The sequence below is a fragment of the Scyliorhinus torazame genome, chromosome 10, assembly GCF_047496885.1.
Source record: "Scyliorhinus torazame isolate Kashiwa2021f chromosome 10, sScyTor2.1, whole genome shotgun sequence".
In the NCBI taxonomy this organism is placed as follows: domain Eukaryota; kingdom Metazoa; phylum Chordata; class Chondrichthyes; order Carcharhiniformes; family Scyliorhinidae; genus Scyliorhinus; species Scyliorhinus torazame.
The window spans coordinates 104,952,354-104,972,727 of record NC_092716.1 but is presented as its reverse complement, the minus strand read 5'-3'; the positions used below and the strand labels follow the sequence as shown (position 1 = coordinate 104,972,727).

General features: G+C 51.4%; 1 protein-coding gene across 3 annotated transcripts in view; it reads right to left on the bottom strand.

The window, feature by feature from the left end:
* exoc3l1 (exocyst complex component 3-like 1) overlaps positions 1 to 4,166 on the bottom strand; it is a 175,495-nt gene extending 171,329 nt beyond the window's left edge. For all 3 annotated transcript variants that reach the window (XM_072518558.1, XM_072518560.1, XM_072518559.1), the window contains exon 1: positions 3,860 to 4,166. In XM_072518558.1, coding sequence (XP_072374659.1) covers positions 3,860 to 3,893 — 34 coding nt within the window. In that variant the 5' untranslated portion in view covers positions 3,894 to 4,166. The remainder of the gene's footprint in view (positions 1 to 3,859) is intronic.
* Positions 4,167 to 20,374: the final 16,208 nt, after the last annotated feature.

The window sequence follows — 20,374 nt, the reverse complement described above, 5'->3', positions numbered from 1 at the left end:
TCCCCGAACAGGCGCCGGAATGTGGTGACTCGGGGCTTTTCACAGTAACTTCATTTGAAGCCTACTTGTGACAATAAGCGATTTTCATTTAATTTCATTTCAGACACCCGATCAGTAAGTATTGCTGACTCAGATACTCCATCAGTAAGCACTATGGGCTCAGTTACTCCATCAGTAAGTAAGATAGGCTCAGATATTCCATGACTAAGTATAATAAACTTACATACTGCATCAGTAAGCAATATAGGTTCAGGTAACCCATCAGTACGTACAATAGGTTCAGATACCCCATCAGTAAGCACTAAAGGCTCAGATACCCTATCATTAAGAACTATAGGCTCAGAAACTCCCTCAATAAGTACTACAGGTTTAAATATTCCATCAGTAAGTACTAGATGCTCAGATATTCCTTCAGTAAGTACTTTTGGCTCAATATTCCATCAGTAAGTATTATTGGCTCAGATACTCCATCAGGAAGTAAGATAAGCTCCGATACTTCATCAGTAAGTACTATAGGTTCAGCTGCTCCACTAGTAAGTACTACAGACTCACAACTCCATCAGTAAGCAATATAGGTTCAGGTACCCCATCAGTAAGTACTATAGGCTCAGATACACCAGCCCATAGTGCTTACTGATGGAGTCTCTGTGTCTATACTCAGATACGTGACACAGTAGCACAGTGGTTAGCACTGTTGCTTCCCAGCTTCAGGGTCCCAGGTTTGATTCTCAGCTTGGGTCACTGTCTGTGCGGAGTCTGCGCATTTTCCCCGGGTCTACATGGGTTTCCTCCGCTTGCTCCGGTTTCATTCCACAGTCTAAAGATGTGCAGGTTAGGTGGATTGGCCATGTTAAATTGCCCTTAGTGTCCAAAAAAAAAGGCTAGGTGGGGTTACTGGGTTACGGGGAGAGGGTAGCGGTGTGGGTTTAACTAGGGTGCTCTTTACAAGGGCTGGTGCAGATCGATGGGACGAATGGCCTCCTTCTGCACTGTAAATTCTATGATTCTATGGTACAGGTTCAGATATTCCATCAGTAGGTCTATAGACTCATATAATAAAATACTCTTTATTGTCACAAGTAGGCTTACTTGACATCGCAATGAAGTTACCATGAAAAGCCCCTAGTCGCCACATTCCGGCACCTGTTCAGGTACACGGAGGGAGAATTCAGAATGTCCAAATTACCTAACAGCACATCTTTCACGACTTGTGGAAGGAAACCAGAGCTCCCAGAGGAAACCCACGCAGACACGGGGAGAATGTGCAAACTCCACACGGACAGTGACCCAAGCCAAGAATCGAACCTGGGATCCTGGCACTGTGAAGCAACCGTGCTAACCACTGTGCTACTCTGCCGTCAATCATATACTTCATCAGTAAGCATTACAGGCTCAGATACCCTCTCATTACGTACTATAAGCTCAGATACTCCAGCACCATGGGGACTCTGGCCCTGGTACCCCTCTCTGCTACCGGTGGTACCATTGGCTATCGCTGTCCATGCCAGCGGTATGCTCCGCAGACCCGCCCAGCGACCCATAGGGGCTACTGTGGGAGTTGCACTTGAGTGGGCCATGTGATCCCCCGCCAGTGGGTGGCGGCCAGCAGCCGGGGGTATGGTATGACGGAGGGTGAGATGCAGGGGTGGTATGGTGGTGGGGTGTAGGGTAGGGGCTGGGGGGGAGGGGCACCCATATGGCAGTGTCACTACAGAACCAGGGACCAAGGTGGGTGGTCAGTGGCTGCGCAGCAAGATGGTTGCCTTGACAGCCATGCCAATCGCGATTTATGCCTGGACACCACGCCAGTCCTGTGGGAAGTCACACAGCCACTCGGCCCGTTTCCCCCCCACCCCCAGCCAGTGTCCGGTCGGCAGCCCACAGTTGCTCCTCTCTGTGTCCTACAACCTCTCTCTTCCTCATCAGCCACAACGCCGGTTTCACAATTTCTAAAAGCATAAGTGAACCGCGCCATTGAGAATTTGGTTCATCAGAGGCGGAGAATCGCAGAGGCCCCGGAGAATACGGGGTTGAGCCCGCTAATGATACGCCAACGGCGTTGGCAGAGAATTGTAATTTGGCGTCAAATCGGCGGCCGCCGTGCTTTCGGCATCGGAATCAATTCTTCGCCCAATTGCATTTCCCGATTTCGTCATTGGCCAATAGTGAATCCCCCCTCTATCCCTATAACAGTAAGTATGTATAATGAGGTACTCCAGTAATAGATGCGACTGTTTGGGTCATCCAACTGTGTGTAGCATAGGTTGGAAGACTCTAAGAGGTAATAAAAGCAAATTACTGCGGATGCTGGAATCTGAAACCAAAGAGAAAATGCTGGAAAATCTCAGCAGGTCAGGTGGCATCTGTAGGGAGAGAAAAGAGCTAACGTTTCGAGTCCAATGACTCTTTGTCAAAGCTCTAAGAGATAATATTGTGTTTTTGGCTACCCACTGAGTAACTATAATGAATTTGGATTCTCCATTCATGAGAATTGTTCACTGACGTGTTTCACCAACAGGTGCTGCAATTTGGCTGCTGAATCAACATGTTGTCGAAATGTGGTTCTCTATTAATAAGTATTCAGCACTGATGTGAGCCTTCAATGTGCACAATACATTGGAGTCTTCAATTAGTAAATACTGCGTCTGGGCTCTCCTTATCTTCTCTGTTTGAATGAAAGTGTGCATATAAAATGTGCATGTCTGCCTTCTTAATGCTTTTTACTTCCAAATGGTTTCGGATTTTTACGTTTCATTGTTTGCTGAGTAATATTAACTAATGGCCTGTGATGACGGTACTTAAAACATACTAAAATCAACTCCAATGGGAAGGAATCTAATCCTGGCCAACCCTTACGGAAGCCATTCTCTTTCCTCGATAATACAATGCTTGCATTTCCGCCAAGGTTCCTGTCTATCTTTAGAAAATAGCAGCCTGTCTCACTTTGTCCCTTTTGGCCCGGGCTCCTTCCGTATCTCACTGCAGGACACACACAGCGTGTAATCTTCATTGGAGCTACAGGGGGAGTTGCTATACTGCCGCAGCCCACTGCCACTGGGCCGAGAGATCGAGGGACACTAGAGATCGAATTTTAATATTTTTACCAACATTTCTCCCGCAGGCAGTACTTCTCAAAAAACACATCACTTGCCGTTTATGTGAAACGACTCCAGTACTTACATTTCAGGAGAAAAAAACTGTCTGTAAAGGTCCGAAAGTGACGCCTGGAAAGTGTTGGACGAATGAATACAAGTTCATTACAGATTTGGACTGTTTCTACAATGAGAAGTAAACAGTTAGGCTAAACTGCTTGGGTAAAATCCCACACTTCCCGCATCCCCCCCCCCCCCCCAACAACTAGCCCCTGTTGGCATCAAACTGTTCTCCACTAACGCACAGATAATGTATTAATTATTCCAGACAGGCGTCAATCTTTTGAGCGTAAGGTCTGTGCAACAGACAGATGTTTGAAAACTGCCAGGTGGGAGGCAAAAACGAGGGAAATGGGGGACGGGAATCTACTACAAGTAGCTGGTAAAGTATTTTAAAGATTTTTAAATCAAGAATTCCCCATCTAAACGCATGGGTGGGTGAGCCACACACAACACAGGGATGTCACATTTACACACACAATCCAAATGTTATTTAATCAGTCACACACAACATTTCTATATCTTTTTTTCCTGTAACCTCTTTAATAATCTTTTTCACAGCGTATTGGTGGCCAGACGCAGTGTGTTAGAACATTTCAGACTCTATGGGCGGATTTACAGGCATCCCCAGATCTGAGCTCATCGCCCCTGGAATAAACTCGCCGAGGATGATCGGAATCGCTGATGCTAGTTCAGTCTGTTCTTACCTTGTCTCTTCACATTGCTATCCTCTGCAGACATGCCCTGCTCTGCCGCAGATAGGCTCTGGGTATTAATGAATGGTCATTAACAGGCTGGCACTGTCTGTGCTGACACCAGTTGGGGAAGAGCAGGAGGAAGGGGACCAAGGGATGGTCTTGTTGTGCCTGTTTGTACTGTGGTGGCAGAGAGAGCGAGCGATCCGTCAGAGTGCGGCTGCCAGTCCCGGAGTGGACATCCTCTGAGACACTGAGAGGTGAGTCAGCCGCAAGCCGCCAGCAAAGGCGCCCAACTCACTCTCATTATGCAGCGGGTTGGTCCTGCCGCAGCTCCACATCGATTTCATTCAATACCCAGCAACGGCCTTGAACTAGCAACGCTGTTACCGAACTGTGCATTTACAACACCGCACCTACCTCCCCTCCCCCAAACTGTCCACTCCCAATCCTTCCCAAACTGTCACAGAATTTACAGTGCAGAAGGAGGCCATTCAGCCCATTGAGTCTGCACCGGCCCTTGGAAAGAGTGCCTCACCCAAGACCACACCTCCACCTTAATCCCGAAACACAGTAACCCCACCCAAACTTTTTGGTCACAAAGTGCAATTTAGCACAGCCAATCCACCTAACCTGCACATCTTTGGACTCTGGGAGGAAAACGGAGCACCCGGAGGAAACCCACGCAGGCACGGGGAGAACGATTTCCAATCCCATTCCCAATCACCCCCAAAGTGTCCACTCCCAATCCTTCCAAACCCTCCATTCCCAATACCCCCAAACTGTCCATTCCCAATCCCCCCAAACAGTCCATTCCCAATCCGCCTCAAACTGTCCATTCCCAATCCCCAAACTGTCCATTCCCAATCCCCCCAAACTGTCCACTCCCAATCCCCACAAACTCTCCATTCTCATTCCCCCCAAACTGTCCATTCCCAATCCCGCCAAACTGTCTATTCCAAATCCCCCCGAACTGCCCATTCTCAATCCCCCCCAAACTGTCCATTCCCAATCCTCCCCAAACTGTCCTCTCCCAATCCCCAAATTGTCCATGCCCAAACCCTCCCAAACTGTCCATTCCCAATCCCCCCATATGTCCATTCTCATTCCCCTCAAACTGTCCATTCTCATTCCCCCCAAACAGTCCATTCCCAATCCCGCCAAACTGTCCACTCCCAATCCTCCCAAACCCTCCATTCCCAATACCCCCAAACTGTCCATTCCCAATCCCCCCAAACAGTCCATTCCCAATCCGCCTCAAACTGTCCATTCCCAATCCCCAAACTGTCCATTCCCAATCCCCCCAAACTGTCCACTCCCAATCCCCACAAACTCTCCATTCTCATTCCCCCCAAACTGTCCATTCCCAATCCCGCCAAACTGTCTATTCCAAATCCCCCCGAACTGCCCATTCTCAATCCCCCCCAAACTGTCCATTCCCAATCCTCCCCAAACTGTCCTCTCCCAATCCCCAAATTGTCCATGCCCAAACCCTCCCAAACTGTCCATTCCCAATCCCCCCATATGTCCATTCTCATTCCCCTCAAACTGACCATTCTCATTCCCCCCAAACAGTCCATTCCCAATCCCACCCAAACTGTCCATTCCCAATCCCCCCAAACTGTCCATTCCCAATCCCCCCAAACAGTCCATTCCCAATCCCACCCAAACTGTCCATTCTCATTCCCCCCAAACAGTCCATTCCCAATCCCGCCAAACTGTCCATTCCCAATCCCCCCAAACTGTCCATTCCCAATCCCCCCAAACTGTCCTCTCCCAACCCCCAAACTGTCCATTCCCAAACCCCCCAAACTGTCCATTATCAATCTCCAAACTGTCCATTCCCGAACCCCGAAAACTGTCCATTTCCAATCCCCCCAAACTGTCCACTCCCAACCCCCCCCAAACTGTCCACTCCAAATCCCGCCAAACTGTCCACTCCCAATCCTTCCCAAACTGTCTAATCCCAATCCCGCCCAAACTGTCCATTCTCATTCCCCCAAACTGTCCATTCCCAATCCCCCCCAAACTGTCCATTTCCAATCCCCCCAAACTGTCCATTCCCAATCCCCCCCAAACTGTCCATTTCCAATGCCCCCAAATGTCCATTCTCATTCCCCTCAAACTGTCCATTCTCATTCCCCCCAAACTGTCCATTCCCAATCCCGCCAAACTGTCCATTCCCAATCCCCCCAAACTGTTCATTCCCAATCCCCCCCAAACTGTCCTCTCCCAATCCCCCCAAACTATCCATTCCCAATCCCCAAACTGTCCATTCCCAATCCCCCCAAACTGTCCATTCCCAATCCCCCCCTAAACCCTCCACTCCCAATCCCCCCCCCCTAACTGTCCATCCCCAATCCCCCCAAACTGTCCTTTCCCAATCCCCCCAAACTGTCCATTACCAATCCCCAAACTGTCCATTACCAATCCCCAAACTGTCCATTCCCAATCCCCCCAAACTGTCCACTCCCAGTCCCCCCAAAACTGCCCACTCCCAATCCCCCAAACTGTCCGGGGGAATTGGGAATGGACAGTTTGGGGCGGATTGGGAGTGGACAGTTTGGGGGGACTGGGAGTGCACAGTTTGGGGGGATTGGGAATGGACAGTTGGAATTCCCAATTCCACCAAACTGTCCACTCCCAATCCTCCCAAACTGTGCATTCGCAACCCCGCCCAAACTGTCCACTCCCAATCCCCCCTAACGTCCATTCCTAATCCCCCAAACTGTCCACTCCCAATCCCCCCAAAACTGTCCATTCCCAATTCCCCCGGACTATCCTTTCCCAATCCCCCCAAACTGTCCATTCCCAATCCTCCCAAACTGTGCATTCGCAACCCCGCCCAAACTGTCCACTCCCAATCCCCCCTAACGTCCATTCCTAATCCTCAGGTTTGCACTGAGTGCTGAATTTGGTGCTTTTTGAGTGCGATAGTGAGAGTTTGGTGACCGAGGGAGTATAAGGCTTCATTTTTATCTAAAGTTTAGTCTTTCTTTTATTTAGTTAATTAACTTAAAAGTTGCTGTTTGGTTTAAAAGAAGGTGAATTTTCAATAAGCTTTAAACCGGCTTCTACTTGTAGGCACTTGCAGCTGGAGCTTGTTAATTAGTTAATTGGATTAGGCCAGGTTTTCAGAGGCTAGATTCACAGGATAAAAGTGATCCCCTACAGTGCAGACTTTGTTTGCACTGAGTGCTGAATTTGGTGCATTTGAGTGCGATAGTGAGAGTTTGGTGACCAAGGGAGTGCTGAATTTGGTGCATTTGAGTGCGATAGTGAGAGTTTGGTGACCGAGGGAGTGCTGAATTTGGTGCATTTGAGTGCGATAGTGAGAGTTTGGTGACCGAGGGAGTTAGGTGAGGAGGAAGTAAGGCGCTCCTTTCATTTTGTTTCCGACATTTCCGCAAAGAGTGCGAAGTGAGCCAGGAGTTTACAGAAAGTGTAGCTGACTGGGAGCAGGGTCGGAGGGCGGAGATCTAGTTAGTCCACAGGGCAGCTATATTCTGTCAGGTAAGAGGGGATGGAGGCTAGGCCAGTTACATGCTCCTCCTGTAGGATGTGGGTGGTGAGGGATACCACCGGTGTCCCCGCTGACTATACCTGCGGGAAGTGCACCCAACTTCAGCTCCTCAAAGACCGTGTTAGGGAACTGGAGCTGAAGCTGGATGAACTTCGGATCATCCGGGAGGCAGAGGGGGTGATTGAGAAGAGTTACAAGGAGGTAACCACACCCAAGGTATAGGACAAGAATAGCTGGGTTACAGTCAGGGGGAAAAAAACAAACAGGCAGAAAGTGCAGGGATCCCTCGTGGCCGTTCCCGTTCAAAACAAGTATACCGTTTTGGATGCTGTTGGGGGGGATGACCTACCGGGGGAAGGCCCTAGCGGCCAGGTCTCTGGCACTGAGTCTGGCTCTGGGGCTCAGAAGGGAAGGGGGGAGAATAGAAAAGCAATAGTTGTAGGAGATTCAATGGTTAGGGGAATAGATAGGAGATTCTGTGGTCGCGAGCGAGACTCCCGGAAGGTATGTTGCCTCCCGGGTGCCAGGGCCAGGGATGTCTCGGATCGTGTCTTCAGGATCCTTAAGGGGGAGGGGGAGCAGCCAGAGGTCGTGGTGCACATTGGTACCAACGACATAGGTAGGAAAAGGGGTGTGGAGGTAATAAACAAGTTTAGGGAGTTAGGCTGGAAGTTAAAAGCCAGGACAGACAGAGTTGTCATCTCTGGTTTGTTGCCGGTGCCACGTGATAGCGAGGCTAGGAATAGGGAGAGAGTGCAGTTGAACACGTGGCTGCAGGAATGGTGTAGGAGGGAGGGCTTCAGGTATTTGGATAATTGGAGCGCATTCTGGGGAAGGTGGGACCTGTACAAGCAGGACGGGTTGCATCTGAACCAGAGGGGCACCAATATCCTGGGAGGGAGGTTTTCTAGTACTCTTCGGGAGGGTTTAAACTAATTTGGAAGGGGAATGGGAACCGGATTTGTAGTCCAGCAACTAAGGTAGCCGATATTCAGGACGCCAAAGCGTGTAATGAGGCAGTGGGGAAGGGAACACTGACAAAGGAGAGTACTTGCAGGCACGGAGAGGGGTTGAAGTGTGTATACTTCAACGCAAGAAGCATCAGGAATAAGGTGGGTGAACTTAAGGCATGGATCGGTACTTGGGACTACGATGTGGTGGCCATCACGGAAACTTGGATAGAAGAGGGGCAGAAATGGTTGTTGGAGGTCCCTGGTTATAGATGTTTCAATAAGATTAGGGAGGGTGGTAAAAGAGGTGGGGGGGGGGGGTGGCATTATTAATTAGAGATAGTATAACAGCTGCAGAAAGGCAGTTCGAGGAGTATCAGCCTACTGAGGTAGTATGGGTTGAAGTCAGAAATAGGAAAGGAGCAGTCACCTTGTTAGGAGTTTTCTATAAGCCCCCCAATAGTAGCAGAGATGTGGAGGAACAGATTGGGAAACAGATTTTGGAAAGGTGCAGAAGTCATAGGGTAGTAGTCATGGGCGACTTTAACTTCCCAAATATTGAGTGGAAACTCTTTAGATCAAATAGTTTGGATGGGGTGGTGTTTGTGCAGTGTGTCCAGGAAGCTTTTCTAACGCAGTATGTAGATTGTCCGACCAGAGGAGGGGCAATATTGGATTTAATACTGGGTAATGAGCCAGGGCAAGTGATAGATTTGTTAGTGGGGGAGCATTTTGGAGATAGTGACCACAATTCTGTGACTTTCACTTTCGTAATGGAGAGGGATAGGTACGTGCAACAGGGCAAGGTTTACAATTGGGGGAAGGGTAAATACGATGTTGTCAGACAAGAATTGAAGTGCATAAGTTGGGAACATAGGCTGGCAGGGAAGGACACAAGTGAAATGTGGAACTTGTTCAAGGAACAGGTGCTACGTGTCCTTGATATGTATGTCCCTGTCAGGCAGGGAAGAGATGGTCGAGTGAGGGAACCATGGTTGACAAGAGAGGTTGAATGTCTTGTTAAGAGGAAAAAGGTGACTTATGTAAGGCTGAGGAAACAAGGTTCAGACAGGGCATTGGAGGGATACAAGATAGCCAGGACGGAACTGAAGAAAGGGATTAGGAGAGCTAAGAGAGGGCATGAACAATCTTTGGCGGGTAGGATCAAGGAAAACCCCAAGGCCTTTTACACATATGTGAGAAATATGAGAATGACTAGAGCGAGGGTAGGTCCGATCAAGGACAGTAGCGGGAGATTGTGTATTGAGTCTGAAGAGATAGGAGAGGTCTTGAACGAGTACTTTTCTTCTGTATTTACAAATGAGAGGGGCGATATTGTTGGAGAGGACAGTGTGAAACAGATTGGTAAGCTCGAGGAAATGCTTGTTAGGAAGGAAGATGTGTTGGGCATTTTGAAAAACTTGAGGATAGACAAGTCCCCCGGGCCTGACGGGATATATCCAAGGATTCTATGGGAAGCAAGAGATGAAATTGCAGAGCCGTTGGCAATGATCTTTTCGTCCTCACTGTCAACAGGGGTGGTACCAGGGGATTGGAGAGTGGCGAATGTCGTGCCCCTGTTCAAAAAAGGGACTAGGGATAACCCTGGGAATTACAGGCCAGTTAGTCTTACTTCGGTGGTAGGCAAAGTAATGGAAAGGGTACTGAAGGATAGGATTTCTGAGCATCTGGAAAGACACTGCTTGATTAGGGATAGTCAGCACGGATTTGTGAGGGGTAGGTCTTGCCTTACAAATCTTATTGAATTCTTTGAGGAGGTGACCAAGCATGTGGATGAAGATAAAGCAGTGGATGTAGTGTACATGGATTTTAGTAAGGCATTTGATAAAGTTCCCCATGGTAGGCTTATGCAGAAAGTAAGGAGGCATGGGATAGTGGGAAATTTGGCCAGTTGGATAACGAACTGGCTAACCGATAGAAGTCAGAGAGTGGTGGTGGATGGCAAATATTCAGCCTGGATCCCAGTTACCAGTGGCGTACCGCAGGGATCAGTTCTGGGTCCTCTGCTGTTTGTGATTTTCATTAATGACTTGGATGAGGGAGTTGAAGGATGGGTCAGTAAATTTGCAGACGATACGAAGATTGGTGGAGTTGTGGATAATAAGGAGGGCTGTTGTCGGCTGCAAAGAGACATAGATAGGATGCAGAGCTGGGCTGAGAAGTGGCAGATGGAGTTTAACCCTGAAAAGTGTGAGGTTGTCCATTTTGGAAGGACAAATATGAATGCGGAATACAGGGTTAACGGTAGAGTTCGTGGCAATGTGGAGGAGCAGAGAGATCTTGGGGTCTATGTTCATACATCTTTGAAAGTTGCCACTCAAGTGGATAGAGCTGTGAAGAAGGCCTATGGTGTGCTCGCGTTCATTAACAGAGGGATTGAATTTAAGAGCCGTGAGGTGATGATGCAGCTGTACAAAACCTTGGTAAGGCCACATTTGGAGTACTGTGTACAGTTCTGGTCGCCTCATTTTAGGAAGGATGTGGAAGCTTTGGAAAAGGTGCAAAGAAGATTTACCAGGATGTTGCCTGGAATGGAGAGTAGGTCTTACGAGGAAAGGTTGAGGGTGCTAGGCCTTTTCTCATTAGAACGGAGAAGGATGAGGGGCGACTTGATAGAGGTTTATAAGATGATCAGGGGATTAGATAGAGTAGACAGTCAGAGACTTTTTCCCCGGGTGGAACAAACCATTACAAGGGGACATAAATTTAAGGTGAAAGGTGGAAGATATAGGAGGGATATCAGAGGTAGGTTCTTTACCCAGAGAGTAGTGGGGGCATGGAATGCACTGCCTGTGGAAGTAGTTGAGTCGGAAACATTAGGGACCTTCAAGCAGCTATTGGATAGGTACATGGATTACGGTTAAATGATATAGTGTAGATTTATTTGTTCTCAAGGGCAGCACGGTAGCATTGTGGATAGCACAATTGCTTCACAGCTCCAGGGTCCCAGGTTCGATTCCGGCTTGGGTCACTGACTGTGCGGAGTCTGCACGTCCTCCCCGTGTCTGCGTGGGTTTCCTCCGGGTGCTCCGGTTTCCTCCCACAATCCAAAGATGTGCGGGTTAGGTGAATTGGCCAATGATAAATTGCCCTTAATGTCCAAATTGCCCTTGGTGTTGGGTGAAGGTGTTGAGTTTGGGTAGGGTGCTCTTTCCAAGAGCCGGTGCAGACTCAAAGGGCCGAATGGCCTCCTTCTGCACTGTAAATTCAATGATAATCTATGATTAATCTAGGACAAAGGTTCGGCACAACATCGTGGGCTGAAGGGCCTGTTCTGTGCTGTATTTTCTATGTTCTATGTTCTATCCACTCCCAGTCTCCCCAAACTGTTCACTCCCAATTCCCCCCAAACTCTCCACTCCGAATCCCCCCAAACCGTCCACTCCCAATCCCCAAACTGTCCATTCCCAATCCCCCCCAAACTGTCCATTCCCAATCCCCCCCAAACTGTCCATTCCCAATCCCCCCCAAACTGTCCATTCCCAAACCCCCAAAACTGTCCATTACCATTCCCCCCAAATTGTCCATTCCCAATCCCCCCAAACTGCCCATTCCCAATCCCCCCAAACTGTCCGCTCCCCATCCCCCAAACTGTCCATTCCCAATTCCACCAAACTGTCCACTCCCAATCCTCCCAAACTGTGCATTCTAAGGCCTTTTTTAAGAGAGTAGGCAGGAGTATTATGGGGTTTGTGTGGGCGAATAAGACCCCGAGAGTAAGGAGAGGGTTCCTGGAACGCAGTAGGGACCGAGGAGGGTTGGCGCTGCCAAACCTGGGGAGCTACTACTGGGCAGCAAATGTGGCGATGATCCGCAAGTGGATTATGGAGGGAGAGGGGGCGGCATGGAAGAGGATGGAGATGGCGTCCTGTAAAGGAACGAGCCTGGGGGCGTTGGTGACGGCACCGCTGCCGCTCTTGCCGACAAAGTATACCACGAGCCCGGTGGTGGCGGCAACGCTAAGGATCTGGGGCCAGTGGAGACGGCACCGGGGTGCAATGGGAGCATCGGTGTGGTCCCCGATCAGGGGTAACCACCGGTTTGTCCCGGGGAAGATGGACGGGTGTTCCAGAGCTGGCATCGGGCGGGGATTAGAAGAATGGGGGACCTGTTCATCGACGGGACGTTTGCGAGCCTAGGGGCACTGGAGGAGAAGTTCAAGTTACCCCCGGGAAATGCCTTTAGATATATGCAGGTGAGGGCTTTTGTGAGGCGACAGGTGAAGGAATTCACGTTGCTCCCGGCACAAGAAGTTCAAGATAGGGTGATCTCGGGTGTATGGGTCGGGGAGGGCAAGGTGTCGGAAATATACCAGGAGTTGAAAGAAGAGGGGGAAGCGCTGGTAGAAGAGTTGAAGGGTAAATGGGAGGAGGAGCTGGGGAAGGAGATCGAGGAAGGTCTGTGGGCTGATGCCCGAGGTAGGGTTAATTCCTCCTCCTCGTGTGCCAGGCTCAGCCTGATACAATTTAAGGTGGTCCACAGAGCGCACTTGACGGGGGCGAGGTTGAGTAGGTTCTTTGGGGTAGAGGACAGATGTGGAAGGTGCTCAGGGAGCCCGGCGAACCATGTCCATATGTTTTGGTCATGCCCGGCACTGGAGGGGTTCTGGAGAGGAGTGGCGGGAGCAATATCTCAGGTGGTGAAAGTCCGGGTCAAGCCAAGCTGGGGGCTAGCAATATTTGGAGTAGTGGGCGAACCGGGAGTGCAGGAGGCGAAAGAGGCCGGCATTCTGGCCATTGCATCCCTAGTAGCCCGGCGAAGGATCTTGCTAATGTGGAAGGAGGCGAAGCCCCCCAGCCTGGAGGCCTGGATAAATGATATGGCTGGGTTCATAAAGTTGGAGAGGATTAAGTTCGCCTTGAGAGGTTCTGCGCAGGGGTTCTACAGGCGGTGGCAACCGTTCCTAGACTATCTCGCGGAGCGTTAGAGGAAGGTCGGTCAGCAGCAGCAGTAACCTTGGGGGGGGGGGGGGCATCCTGGGAGGGGGGGTGGAAGGGGGGACTGCCTGGGAGGGTGGATGAGCAAGAGATAACATGAATGGTTGGGGAAACTGGCACGTACGGGTGAGGGCCAGTGTACAAAGCTGTGTAAATATATCATTTTGCCATGTATATATCTTGCTCTGCGCTATTTCTTGTTTTTTTTTTGTTACGAGGGGGGGGTTATTGTTTGTAAGGGGGAAAAATCCCTTACAATCCCCCCTAACGTCCATTCCCAATCCCCCAAACAGTCCACTCCCAATCCCCCCTAATGTCCATTCCCAATCCCCCAAACTGTCCACTCCGAATCCTCCCCGAACTGTCCATTCCCAATACCCCCAAACTGTCCATTCCTAGTCCCCCCAAAACTATCCACTCCGAATCCCCTCAAACTGTCCACTCCCAGTCCCCCCAAAACTATCCACTCCGAATCCCCCCAAAACTGCCCACTCCCAGTCCCCCCAAAACTGTCTGCTCCCAATCGCCCCAATCTGTCCACTCCCAGTCCCCCCAAACTATCCACTCCGAATCCCCCCAAAACTGCCCACTCCCAGTCCCCCCAAAACTATCCACTCCGAATCCCCCCAAAACTGTCCACTCCCAGTCCCCCCAAAACTATCCACTCTGAATCCCCCCAAAACTGCCCACTCCCAGTCCCCCCAAAACTGTCCATTCCCAATCCCCCCCAAACTGTCCACTCCGAATCCCCCCCAAACTGCCCACTCCCAGTCCCCCCAAAACTGTCCATTCCCAATCCCCCCAAATTGTCCATTCCCAATCCCCCCCAAACTGTCCATTCCCAATCCCCCCAAATGTCCATTCTCATTCCCCTCAAACTGTCCATTATCATTCCCCCCAAACTGTCCATTCCCAATCCCGCCAAACTGTCCATTCCCAATCCCCCCAAACCGTCCACTCCCAAACCCCCCAAACTGCCCATTCTCAATCCCTCCCAAACTGTCCATTCCCAATCCCCCCAAACTATCCATTCCCAATCCCGCCCAAACTGTCCTCTCCCAATCCCCAAACTGTCCATTCCCAATCCCTCTCAAACTGTCCATTCTCAATCCTCCCATATGTCCATTCTCATTCCCCTCAAACTGTCCATTCTCATTCCCCCAAACTGTCCATTCCCAATCCCACCAAACTGTCCATTCCCAATCCCTCCAAACTGCCCATTCTCAATCCCCCCCAAACTGTCCATTCCCAATCCCCCCAAACTGTCCATTCCCAATCCCCCCAAACTGTCCATTCCCAATCCCGCCCAAACTGTCCTCTCCCAATCCCCAAACTGTCCATTCCCAATCCCTCTCAAACTGTCCATTCTCAATCCCCCCATATGTCCATTCTCATTCCCCTCAAACTGTCCATTCTCATTCCCCCAAACTGTCCATTCCCAATCCCACCAAACTGTCCATTCCCAATCCCTCCAAACTGCCCATTCTCAATCCCCCCCAAACTGTCCATTCCCAATCCCCCCAAACTGTTCATTCCCAATCCCCCCCAAACTGTCCTCTCCCAATCCCCAAACTGTCCTATCCCAAACCCCCCATACTGTCCATTATCAATCTCCAAACTGTCCATTCCCGAACCCCGAAAACTGTCCATTTCCAATCCCCCCCAAGCTTTTGCAGGTGGCCGAGCGGGCCGGGCAGCGCTGGCGGGGGTGTTTTGGCTGCCCGCAAAAATAGCAGCGGGCCCACCCCGGGTAGTCTGGGATTCTGGCTGCGCACGCTTGCGGAGGGGTGGGGGGTGCCGGGGGGTCAGTCGCGGCGGGGCCTCACGGAACCCAAGGGGCTGCAGCGCGGTCGGGGGCATAGGTGCGGGCGTTTTGGGAGGCCACGTCGAGGGAGGCTGCAAGGGCCCGTACCTCTGTGAGTCCGAGAGCGTCTTTCTCTAAAAGTCTCTGGCGAATTTGCGACGATGCCAAACCTGCTACGTAAGCGTCTCTCATCAGGAGGTCCGTATGGTCGTTCGCCGTAGCCGCTGGGCAGTTGCAGTTTTGTCCCAGGATCGTTAGAGCATTGAAGAATTCGTCCAGCGATTCCCCGGAGATTTGTCGTCTCGTCGCGAGCTGGTAGCGTGCATAGGCCTGGTTGACGGGCCTAATGTAGATCTCCTTCAGCAAGTTGATCGCCGCTGGGAATTCCTCCGTGCCCTCGATGAGTGAGTAGATTTCGGAACTCACCCTGGAATGCAGGACCTGCATCTTCTGGTCTTCTGTTGGTCTGCCGGGGGCCGTTCGGAGGTATCCCTCAAAGCACGCCAGCCAGTGCTTAAACGCCGATGTTGCGTTAGCTGCTTGGGGGCCGATTCGCAGGCACTCCGGGGCGATCCGGAGCTCCATATTCCTTTTTAAGTCTGCTCAATAAATTGTAGCACCATCGATCACGCACGAGGCGAGACGTAAAGAACTTCAAGCGAGGCTTTATTGAGCAGACTTGTTCAGACTTGTTCCCCAGCAGCTCAGTCACAGAATGCAGCTGCGGGGAGTAAACCGGGTTCTTATACCCCACCTATCTGGGTGGAGCCCAGTAGGCGGCAGATCCAATCGGGACCCAGCATCTGTCCTCCAATAGCTCCTCGGCATTCATGGTGTACCGTATTACCCCTAATACATACCACCACACCCCCGAACCCAAACCTACGCAGCACCTCCCAGAGGTACTCCCACTCTACTCGGTCAAAGGCTTTCTCCGCGTCCATAACTGCCACTATCTCCGCCTCTCCCTCCTCCGATGTCATCATTATCACGTATAAGAGCCGCCGCACATTGGTGTTTAATTGCCTGCCCTTTACAAATCCCGTCTGGTCCTCGTGGATCACCCCCGGGACACAGTCCTCGATCCTCGTGGCCAGCACTTTTGCCAGCAACTTTGCATCCACATTGAGGAGAGAGATCGGCCTGTACGATCCACATTGCAGTGGGTCCTTGTCCCGCTTTAGGATCAAAGAAATCGTCGCTTCCGACATTGTCGGGGGCAGGGTCCCCTCCTCTCTTGCCTCATTAAAGGTCCTCACTAGTAGCGGGGCCAACAGGTCTACGTACTTCCTGTAGAACTCCACCGGGAACCCGTCCAGTCCCGGATCCTTCCCCGCCTGCATGCTCACCAAACCCTTGCTCAGCTCCTCCAACCCAATTGGTGCCCCCAAACCAGCCACCTCTTGCTCCTCCACCCTCGGGAATCTCAGTTGGTCTAGGAATCGTCTCATCCCCTCTTCCCCCGCTGGGGGCTGGGATCTGTACAGCTCTTCATAGAAGGCCTTGAATACCTTGTTTATTTTCGTTGAACTCCGCACCGTGGCTCCCCTTCCATCTTTGACTACCCCTATTTCCCTCGCTGCCATCCTCTTACGGAGCTGGTGTGCCAGCATCCGACTAGCCTTTTCCCCATACTTGTAGGTCGCCCCCTGAGCTTTCCTCTACTGTGCCTCCACCTTCCCTGTGGTCAACAGGTCAAACTCCGTCTGGAGCCGTCGTCTTTCCCCAAGTAATCTCTCCTCCGGGGCCTCTGCGTATCTCCTGTCCACTCTTAAAATCTCCCCCACTAACCTCTCCCTTTCCATGCCCTCTGTCTTCTCCCTATGAGCCCTGATGGAGATTAGCTCTCCCCTGACCACCGCCTTCAACGCCTCCCATACCACCCCCACCTGCACCTCACCGTTGCCGTTGGCCTCCAAGTACCTTTCGATGCACCCCCTCACCTTCCCACACACCACCTCATCTGCCAGCAGTCCCACCTCCAGCCGCCACAGCGGGCGTTGATCCATCCCCTCTCTCAGCTCCAATTCCACCCAGTGCGGGGCGTGATCCGAAACGGCTATGGCCGAATACTCCGTCCCCTCCACCCTCGGGATGAGCGCCCTGCCCAAAACAAAAACATCTATCCGGGAGTAGGCTTTGTGCACGTGGGAGAAAAAAGAAAATTTCCTGGCCTGCGGCCTTGCAAACCTCCATGGGTCCACTCCCCCCATCTGATCCATAAACCCCCTAAGCACCTTGGCCGCCGCTGGCCTCTTTCCAGTCCTTGATCTGGAGCGGTCCAGTGCTGGGTCCAACACTGTATTGAAGTCCCCACCCATTATCAGGCCTCCTACCTCCAGGTCCGGGATGCGCCCCAACATGTGCTTCATGAATCCAGCATCATCCCAGTTTGGGGCGTATACATTTACCAACACCACCCACGTCCCTTGCAGCCCACCGCTCACCATCACATATCGCCCTCCATTATCCACTACGATAGTCTTGGCCTCAAATGAGACCCGCTTCCCCACCAATATTGCCACCCCTCTATTCTTCGCGTCCAGTCCCAAATGGAATACCTGTCCTTCCCATCCCTTTCTTAACCTGACCTGGTCCGCCACCTTCAGATGTGTCTCTTGGAGCATGGCCACGTCCGCCTTCAGTCCCTTTAAGTGCGCGAACACTCGGGCCCTCTTCACCGGCCCGTTCAGGCCCCTTACGTTCCACGTTATCAGCCGGATTGGAGGGGCTCTCACCCCCCCCCGCCGACTAGCCATCTCCTTTTCTAGGCCAGTCCCGTGTCCGCGCCACCCTCACCCTCCAGTCCCCCAGCCGGGGGACCCCCGCCCTGACCACCTCTTCTGTGTCCCATTCCCTTTCGGCCAGTGCAGCAGCAACCCTTTTTCCCCTCCCTTCCCCCCCCTCCCCTCCCCCCGCTAGACCCCTGTCTAGCTTTTTTGCTCCCCGCATATCACTCCCGTAAGTCAGCTGACACCTGCTGACCCCGGCTTCCCCCGCCGTCCCATTGACCTCCCCGTGTGGGAGTGTCCCAATCAGTATGCGTTCCTCCATTCCCCTTCCCGCCTTTCTTCACTCGCGCGGGAAAAATCCCGCGCTTTCCAAAGCCCGCTCCGCCCCCTCTGGCGCAGCTCCTGTCGCGGCCTTGTCTCTCTCCCCCAGCCCGTGTAACATTTCCTGCGCGTGATTGACCCCCTATATACAACAACCATCACACATCAAACCTCAAACATCCCCCCCACCCTCACAAACCCTCAGTTTGAGTCCAACTTTTCGGTTTGTATGAAGGTCCACGCCTCTTCAGGTGTTTCAAAATAATCGTGTTGGTCCTTGTGTGTGACCCACAGTCGCACTGGCTGCAGCATTCCAAATCTCACTCCTTTCCGGTGCAACACTGCCTTGGCCCGGTTGAAACCCGCTCTCCGCTTTGCAACCTCCGTACTCCAGTCCGGGTATATTCGATCTCTGCATTGTCCCACTTACTGCTCCGCTCCTTCTTGGCCCATTTCAGGACCCTCTCTCTGTCCGTGAACCGGTGAAATCTCACCACCATCGCCCTTGGCGGCTCATTTGCCTTGGGCCTCCTCGCCAGCACCTGGTGTGCCCCATCCAGCTCCAGCGACCTCGAAGGGGCCTCCACGCCCATCATCGCCCCGAGCATCGTGCTCGCGTATGCCCCGGCATCGGCCCCCTCCACTCCTTCAGGGAGACCCAGGATCCGCAGGTTCTTTTTCCTCGACCTGTTCTCCAGGTCTTCGAGTCTTCCCGCCCACCTCTTGTGCAGCGCCTCGTGCTGCTCCACTCTCACCGCCAGGCCCAAGATCTCGTCCTCATTCTCACTGACTCTTTTCTGTACCTCCTGGATCTTTACCTCGTGGGCCTTCTGGGTCATCCCTAGTCCTTCAATTGCCGACAGCATAGGCGCCAGCATCTCCTTCTGCAGCTCCTCGAAGCAGTGCTTGATGAACTCCTGCAGCTCCGGCCCCCATTCCGCTTTGTCCCCGGCCGCCGCCATTTTGCTTTTCTTCCCTCGCTTCTCCCGCTGCTCCAATGCCGCTTTTTTGGCCGTTTCACTTCTGGTCCGGTCCATAAAAGTTGACGGGGGACCTCTCTCTTCCCTTCCCCACGGGTTGTCTTCGAAAAAAATTCCGTTGGGGCTCCTCTAACGAGCCCGAAAGTCCGTGATAGCGGGAGCTGCCGAATCGTGCGGCTTGGCTCCGCATAGCGGAGGTTTAGTGGAAACTCCGAATTTAGTGGAATTTTTTGAGGACATTAACAGTGCGGTAGATAACGGGGAGCCAATGGATGTGGTATATCTGGATTTCCAGAAAGCCTTTGACAAGGTGCCACACAAAAGGTTGTTGCATAAGATAAAGATGCATGGCATTAAGGGGAAAGTAGTAGCATGGATAGAGGATTGGTTAATTAATAGAAAGCAAAGAGTGGGGATTAATGGGTGTTTCTCTGGTTGACAATCAGTAGCTAGTGGTGTCCCTCAGGGATCAGTGTTGGGCCCACAATTGTTCACAATTTACATAGATGATTTGGAGTTGGGGACCAAGGGCAATGTGTCCAAGTTTGCAGGCGACACTAAGATAAGTGGTAAAGCAAAAAGTGCAGAGGATACTGGAAGTCTGCAGAGGGAGTTGGATAGGCTAAGTGAATGGGCTAGGGTCTGGCAGATGGAATACAATGTTGACAAATGTGAGGTTATCCATTTTGGTAGGAATAACAGCAAAAGGGATTATTATTTAATGATAAAATATTAAAACATGCTGCTGTGCAGAGAGACCTGGGTGTGCTAGTGCATGAGTCGCAAATAGTTGGTTTACAGGTGCAACAGGTGATTAAGAAGGCAAATGGAATTTTGTCCTTCATTGCTAGAGAGATGGAGTTTAAGACTAGGGAGGTTATGCTGCAACTGTATAAGGTGTTAGTGAGGCCACACCTGGACTATTGTGTTCAGTTTTGGTCTCCTTACTTGAGAAAGGACGTGCTGGCACTGGAGGGTGTGCAGAGGAGATTCACTAGGTTAATCCCAGAGCTGAAGGGGTTGGATTATGAGGAGAGGTTGAGTAGACTGGGACTGTACTCGTTGGAATTTAGAAGGATGAGGGGGGATCTTATAGAAACATATAAGATTATGAAGGGAATAGATAGGATAGAAGCGGGCAGGTTGTTTCCACTGGCGGGTGAAAGCAGAACTAGGGGGCATAGCCTCAAAATAAGGGGAAGTAGATTTAGGACTGAGTTTAGGAGGAACTTCTTCACCCAAAGGATTGTGAATCTATG